Genomic DNA, 7,878 nt, shown 5'->3' on the forward strand with positions numbered 1-7,878 from the left:
TGGCGCCTTCATTTGCAGCTCCACACCACGCACCGTGCCTATAAAAGCTGATAATGTGATAATTAAAAGAGCTGACAGGCAAGAACTGTCAGCGAGACACCCTGATTTACCAACCTCTGCTATTTGCTATACCTCTCAAATTACAATGTTTCTACCCTTGACGTATGACACATAAAATATCAATTGAAATAATTAACCAGGTTCAAGTTGTTGTGAAAAAATAGGGAAGTTGAGAAGTCTCGCCGGAGGACAGTTTGAACGGAAATCTTCCCAGAAAAATCACAAGATCAGCTTCAGAACCTGAAAGAAGGATTTGTAGCAGACAAAAGATCACTGCCACGTCTCTGTCTCTCCCTCTCTTTCTTTCTCTCTCAACCACACCATGATTTATTACCTGAAAAGACAAGAGAACTAATTAGTGGAGTAATTAATTAATATAAATTTGCATATTTGCATTTGCAATTAGTGCAGTCAACTGATTAGTCTGAGATGGGGAGTTTGACTCATCAGATGCTGGTGTGTGTGTGTGTGTGTGTGTGTACGTGTGAGTGTGTGAATGTGTGTGTGTGTGTGTGTATGTGTCTGCTGGACCAGAACGATGATCGGACCAGCTGAGACATTTTGGGGAGGGACATCAGCGATGAAGAGACTGTATTTTATGATTATTGTTATATATTTCATGTGTTTTTGGGTGTATTCGTGTACAGGATGCGTTAAGTGTATGCACACTCACCGGTGTGTGTACATGCTGTCATTGTCACTGCTGAACCTGCTGAACCTCTTACCTTTGTGTGGTCTGAACTCCAGGCGTCATCAACACTTTGCCTCCGGGGGCCTCACACTGCCGATCGATGTCTCAAAACGTCCAATACAGAGAGATTGATAAGTCGCTTTAATTGATTCTCCTTGCAACAAGGTCATTCACAGGCATACGTTGGTGTGTGTGTGTGTGCGCTTGTGTGTGTGTTCCACATAACTGAGAAGTGCATATACCCATATCGAGTGCCAGCTGTGCCCCAGTGTGGAGTTGGCAGTGTGCCACTGGGCCTTTTCCATTGGGTGTACTTAAAGTCTACGGTCCTGAGGTACCAACACTGTGCACGCCCCCCTGGTATGCTCCCACCATCCTCTGCATGTGAGGTGCCTGCTGGAATTTCTTAACCTAGTTTATGAAGAGCTGCAGCGATTTGGCGATTCATCGATAAGACGATCGACAGAATCGATCAATCACTTTACTGGATTCTCCGGTGTGAGGATGTGCTGATTTCCTCTGTTATTTTTGAGTTTTGGACAAAACAAAACATTTGAGCACATCAATAGAAGAATTTTCACTATTTTCTGACCATTTTGTCAACAAACAATTATTAATTTAATTTAAAAAATGATCTGCAGGTGGATCAATAATAAAACAATTATTGTTAGCTGAGTGTTTTGTTGAGATTGGCTTCACTTATTCATTGTTTGGGGTCCCACACATTGAACAGCCGTAGTGTATGTGTAATAATAATATTAATAATTTCAACCAACTTTTTTTTCTTTTCTTCTAACCTTATTAAAACCCAACATGTCCAAATTTGACAACAAAATATGTTTGTAACGTCACATAGACGTGTTTTGTGATCGGACACCTATCAGCAGTTTCTGTCCGCAGCCTCAAAACGTGCTGCTGAAGGATAAATCATGTTTGGTTAGTTTAAACAAGACTTGGTCACAGAGAAAGATCATGGTTTAGGTTCAAACTAATAGGTAACATTAGAAAAACATTAATAAGACACTTAAAGTCACTTGAACGTAAGCCGAGGATATTTAGTGGATATAAGTGGAGGAAAAATCCTGAAGTGATCATCAAAATTCAGACAATATGCTAGACATAAAGAAATGTTACTTTGAACCTATCTTGTGTTTAAGGGTCTCTGTTTGACCTCTAGTGATCAAACTGTTACTGTGTGAAGGCTTCATGCTGCATAAAAAGCATTGAGCAAACAGAAGTTCATTATATTTAACCTTGTTTTACAGCTGTGGTCTCTGAGACCGTCATTTTCAGAAACATGTCATCATGTTTATGAGCAGTCCTCATCACATCATGTGTTAAAGTTATGAAGTATTAAGATTTAGGTGTTTATATCTCTGTATTTTAGATCATCTTGGTCCTAACGTGTCTTTTGTTTCTCATTCAGACTTTTATTTGTAATTTGTTTCATTTAATGTAATTTAATTATCCTGTCTTAGGGGAGGTCTTTGTGCAGGGCTCAGGGTTGTTTAACGTCTTATATCTTTTTACATTATTAGATTATCGGTGCAAATACTTGAATAAATCTAAATACAATTCATTTATTCTAATATGAAATCTGTCTGTCTGTCTCACCTGTTGAGGATGTCCCTGCAGACTCGAACATCCCCCGATTTTTTTTATTTTTTTTAAACATTTCTTTTTTTCTTTTTCTTTTTTTTTTACCAGGCAGAAAGACATGAATTCATCTTTCTTACACAAGGAGATGCAGATATTAGTTGTTATCCCTCTCCGGTCTGTGTTTTTGACGGTAAACGCGGGCCTCCCGGTGCCCATTACCGGAGCTGCCAGATGATCGGTGCGGAATGGAGGTCCCATGGGACACTGAACACGTGGTCTCGGCTGCCACAAGACGTCAGCGGCAGATGGCATGGGTACCCGCTGTTGGCATGAGTGTCATTCCTCAAAGAGAGAGGGAAGGGAGAGAGAGAGAGAGTGAGGGAGAGAGAGTGAGAGAGAGAGAGTGAGGGGGAGAGAGGAGGTTGAAGCTTTTTCCTCTTAATTTGTGGTTTGCAAGAGAAGAAGCTGCAGATTCAGGAGAGGTATTCGGGAACATGCAAGGCGCACGCTGACCAGAGGTTCGTGTTTTTATATGAATTATACGTGTGTTGACTTTTAGAGTGTTAGTTTATTTCTTAAAATGTGTGTGTGAGAATAAGAGCGCAGCACAGAACAAGTCAGTAAAGTTGAGTGTCTTTGAAAAGGTATAATAAGCTGTGACATTGGCCTCGCTTTCCAATTTGTACCTCTCCCTCTTGGGAGGATCCATTCACAATGTAATTAACTGACAACCTTCAGAAAGACGTCGGTGTTGTACCCTGTCTTTATAGTTTATGTTTTGGTTTTCACAGGAAATATGTTGACACTGCCATTCGAGGAATCTCAAATGATGTGTGAGCCGCGGTTTGGTGCCAATTATCCCCGGGAAAGCTTACCTGAGAGCCTGGAGCAGGAGCGAAAACACAACTCAGACAGGACCAACTCAGACATGAGGGAGGCCGGGGACGACATCTCCGACAGAGAGGAGGACGAAAGGGAGGACGAAAGAGATGACGACGACGGGCTTCCTAAAAAGCGAGGCCCCCGGAAAAAGAAGCTCGGCAAGGAGCAGATGGACAGGTCCAAACTACGGCGTAATGAAGCCAACGCCCGAGAGCGCAGCCGGATGCACGGCTTGAACGCCGCGCTGGAGAGCCTGCGCAAAGTTGTGCCGTGCTACTCCAAAACTCAAAAACTGTCCAAGATTGAGACCCTTAGACTGGCTAAAAATTACATCTGGGCCCTGTCAGAGACTCTCAGCGCAGGGAAGAGACCGGACCTCCTCGCCTTCGTACAGACTTTGTGCAAAGGATTATCTCAACCAACAACCAACTTGGTGGCTGGTTGTTTGCAGCTGAATGCGAGAAATTTCCTCACAGACCACAACGGGGAGGTCATGTTCTCTGGCAGATCGCCCTACGATGCCATGTACCCGTACCCTGGCTCAGACATGAACACACCCCCCGGCCACAGCGGGACCAGCTTGGACAGCAGCGCCAAGCCGTTCAGACACTATAGCTACAGCGGTGCGTACGAGCCCTACTACGAGAACCCGTCCCCAGAGAGCGGGAGCCCGCATTTTGACGGCCAGCTGAGCCCCCCGATGAACTTTAACGGGATTTTCTCCCTAAAACACGACGATCCGCCAGATTACGGCAAAAACAGCCACTATGGCATGCGTTACTGCAGTGCGCCAGGGCGCACGGCTCTTGCGCATAACTCCATGTACCGAGTCTCCCCAGAGGCCCGTTTCCCCTACGACCTGCACGTCCGCAGCCAGTCCTTCCAAGCACAAGGGGAAGTTAATGGCTCTTTCCACAATTAATCAATCAGCTGGACAAAGTTCAAGTTTCAGAAGCGATGCAATTTCCCCCCGCAGATGTCGAGAGTGGAACGAAATGGACTCCAGACACGCTGATGCACTGCAAAAAAAAAAAAAAAAAAAAAAAAAAAAAAAGCCCATTTTAAAAAGTCACTTTGTGTTCAATGTTCAGTCTTGTTTTTCTTTGAAAGCACGGTAAAAGTCTGCAAATTAGATGTGATGATTTCACTAAATTTGTGTCGATATAATTCAGACAAAAGACACCACAAGAAGGATTTAGCTTTGGAAAAAACAAATGACTGATTCATCTGACAGAAAATGAAGATTTAATGGCTCACTGCCACGTTTTGTTTCCACAAATGCAGAATAATTCGTTTGGGAAGCGGGTTTGGAGCAGATTGTTTACAGTTACAGTGCATTATATATTTGTTATTGGCTGCACTGCAGATGTCGGTCATGATGTGGGTCACATAAAACTGACACGGAGGACAATTAATTAGATTTTTTCTGGTTATTTAATTAGAATCACAGCAGTCAATAAAATGATTTTTGTGGCGAAATAAAAGAGAAAAAAAAAGAATTTAAAGACGTTTCACTTCATCAGGGAAGTTTGCTGAGACATGATTGGAGTTCAGAGATTCAGTCTGTAAGCAATAAAAAGGTCAGCTGAGCTATGCAAGACAGCCAAATGCAATCTTAAATGATATATGTATATTTCCTCTCACGGGCCGTTTCTCATAACGATTACTCAAAATTGAATCATTAAAATAAAAAATGTTTGGAGACGTGCATGCGTTTAGGAGACCTGGTGATGATGTCATCTGAATTGGTCCTATAAATACAGGAAGTTGTGGGGAATTAAAAAAAAAATAAAATAAAAAATAAAAAAGACTTAACAAAATAAAATGCATTTGTATTTGGAGTAAATAACGTGGTAACGAGGTGAATGTAAATTGTATTTATTTATTTAAGCTTATTTATTATACGTCCGTCAATTTGAATGTGGATAATATATTATAACAAACACACAAAAAAAATATTGTAAAATTCAACAGTGTTACCTTTTATGTGGATTCCCCCCATACATTTGAAGTTTGTTTGTGTTGCATTGTTGTATATTTCACTGCGGCTGAAAGTCGAGGACTGGAAGGAAAATCTTTTTTTGTTTTTGTTTTTTGTTTTTTGTGTGAAGTGACAGAAACTATATGATGAATACGAGACAACATGCCTTAAAAAAAGAGATGATGACCATCAATATGCAACGAACAGACAGTTTTGGATAGTTTGATGTGAACTTTTTACACTTCCTTGTTCCTGCTGAAGAGCAACTGTGATGCACTTCATGTATTTCTGCACAATGTTGGTGACTGTACCCATAAATTATGTTGCTTTTGTAACTTTACCCGAATGACGAATGATTATTGGATTATTGGATATTTCACACACACACACACACACACGCACACGCAGATGCACATGCACGCTCGCACACACTCCTGAAGAACTCGTTATGGATCGAAATATTCGTGAAGTAATGTGTTAATGTTTTGTGATGTGTTTTGTCGCAATAAAAAGGAAGAGGCTGTAAGAGGCTTTATGTTGTAGCCCAGCTTCTCTCAAGCTTTTCTGTGAAAATGATCGACAGCAGGCGGATTGCAATTAAATTAAATAAATAAAAATGTTAGAAAAATAAATCAAGATTTTAAAAAAAGAAAAAAAAACGCCTCGGGCGTAATTTTATTTATTTATTTTGGAGAAACTGAATCTTTTAATAGTCTTGCATAACCTCTGAGGTTGTGGTGACACAGTTTAAGGCCTGTTTGTTTGAACAACAGCTTTCAAAGTGTAAAGAATATTTTTTTAATAATCACAATTATTTCCTAAAATGATACAAATATTTGAACTTGAATTGAAGTTTTAATCAGCGGATGTTCAGATATAAAGCTCTGAAACTCTGAAAGTTTTTCTTTAGCCTCATCTGAGAGAGCCTTGTCGATATGATTTGATTTAATTTCAAGCCGATCAGATGGCTGATTTGTCACCAAAATGCCCTCGAGGTGTTGGATGTCAGCCAGAGATGCTGATCCGAGGACTCCACGCTGGAGGTGAAACCCCTGGAGACCCAGCACCTCCTGTTAGAGGTGGTCACGCCCTCAAAATGAACGAAGAAGCACGAAGTACAAGGACGAAGTGATTTTCCTTTCCCTTAAACATCAGCTTAAAGTGAAGGTACACCTTTAAATATATTCGATATGTGATGTGAGGTTTTAACGCTTGGAGAAGGAGGACGAGCCGACATCATTTCACATAAACAGTGAGAAAAAGATAAAGCCGACGTGACTGAAATTGTGTGGAGAAAGTTATTCATTTGTGTTTCTATATCTGATTTATACATTTAATGCTTAAACAGTAAAAAATCATCATTTTAAAATCAGATTTCGATCATCGGGAAAGTTGAAAGAGGAAGTGTGCGATGTTCACTTGAAGTTTTGGTGGATTATACACCAGTGATGATCATTTTAACATAAGGTTAAAGCTAAATATGAATACCCAATCCACAAATAAAAAACATCTCTAATTCATAACAACACAGGAGCAAAATCCATACGTTTAAATAAAGGAAAATACTTAAACTTAAGCTGTGATTGATGATTTGCAGCCACTTGTATAGAAATGTAATTAAATTAAACAAACAAAAATACTTTCAGGACTTGAAAAACCTTACCAAATTTCAGAATCTGTCTGTGATGAACCCTTTTATTGTTTGGATAAAATATTAGATATTACAGTTTGTCTTTAAAACAATAACAAACACATGCAGAAGGAAATATATTTTCACTCCAAGCCCTGCCAAACACTCAGGAGCTAACACGTCTTTGCTGCAGTTGCTGCTCAGTCAGCTGTCAGTAGAAACTTGTGTGCTATAATGTATGAAGTCAGGATTCATGTTGAAGATTGAACTGAATGACAAAACACATTACAGCAGATTAAGAAGCTGCAAAATCATCATGTTCTCTTTCATTTTGGTGTAGAAAGTCAATTATTAAATATATGTAATCATATCTGTTGCTTTGTTTGTTACAGATGAGCATGAAACGAGGATAAAAGATGTGCAAACATTTGATTTAAATCTAATTGTGGAGGGTTAAAAGAGCAACAACAACAACAACAATGAAACAATGGAAGCACAAAGTAAGAGGAAGGATGACTCCATGACTCAAGAGGTCATAAAACAGAATACAGTGTAAATTTCACAATATTTTCTCTGTGGACGCGGCTCCAAAGAATTCAAACTGTGCTCAAACTTGCATCATGTTGGTTTAGATGACGAAATAAATGCTGCTTTTTCCCAGAAGTCAAGATATTCAGCAGCTTTTTGGAAGAAGATAGGAAACATTACATCTTTTTTTTTATTGAGAATATGGCTTGTTATTCTGTCTTCATTTCCTCACTCATCCTTCTCTTCCTCTGTGTCATCATAAAACTGGAAGACCGGGTTACTGAAGGTCCCTCTGGGGCCCTTAAATCACGTCTTTAGCCCTCGAATCCTTCACCACCAGGCCTTATTTATCTCATTCACTAAAATTCTCACCTTGTCAGTCTTAATGTTTTTCTCTATATATGAATACATATGTGTGTGTGTGTGTAGGAGAAGCGGATTTAAATCCCTCATGCTGCCTCACAGAGAGCCTGACGAGGGTGAGGAGGAGTTGAGAGGAAGGAGGAT

At 40.0% G+C, this 7,878-nt stretch overlaps 1 protein-coding gene across 1 annotated transcript; it reads left to right on the forward strand.

Moving 5' to 3' along the window:
* The first annotated feature begins 2,602 nt into the window (after positions 1 to 2,602).
* On the forward strand, positions 2,603 to 5,739 carry neurod6b (neuronal differentiation 6b). The gene is made up of 2 exons (XM_010729261.3): positions 2,603 to 2,868; positions 3,142 to 5,739. The coding sequence occupies exon 2, from the start codon at positions 3,147 to 3,149 to the stop codon at positions 4,152 to 4,154; it is 1,008 nt and encodes a 335-aa protein (XP_010727563.1). The 5' UTR covers positions 2,603 to 2,868; positions 3,142 to 3,146; the 3' UTR covers positions 4,155 to 5,739.
* The last annotated feature ends 2,139 nt before the right edge of the window (positions 5,740 to 7,878 follow it).

Source organism: Larimichthys crocea, chromosome II (genome assembly GCF_000972845.2).
Source record: "Larimichthys crocea isolate SSNF chromosome II, L_crocea_2.0, whole genome shotgun sequence".
NCBI lineage: Eukaryota > Metazoa > Chordata > Actinopteri > Sciaenidae > Larimichthys > Larimichthys crocea.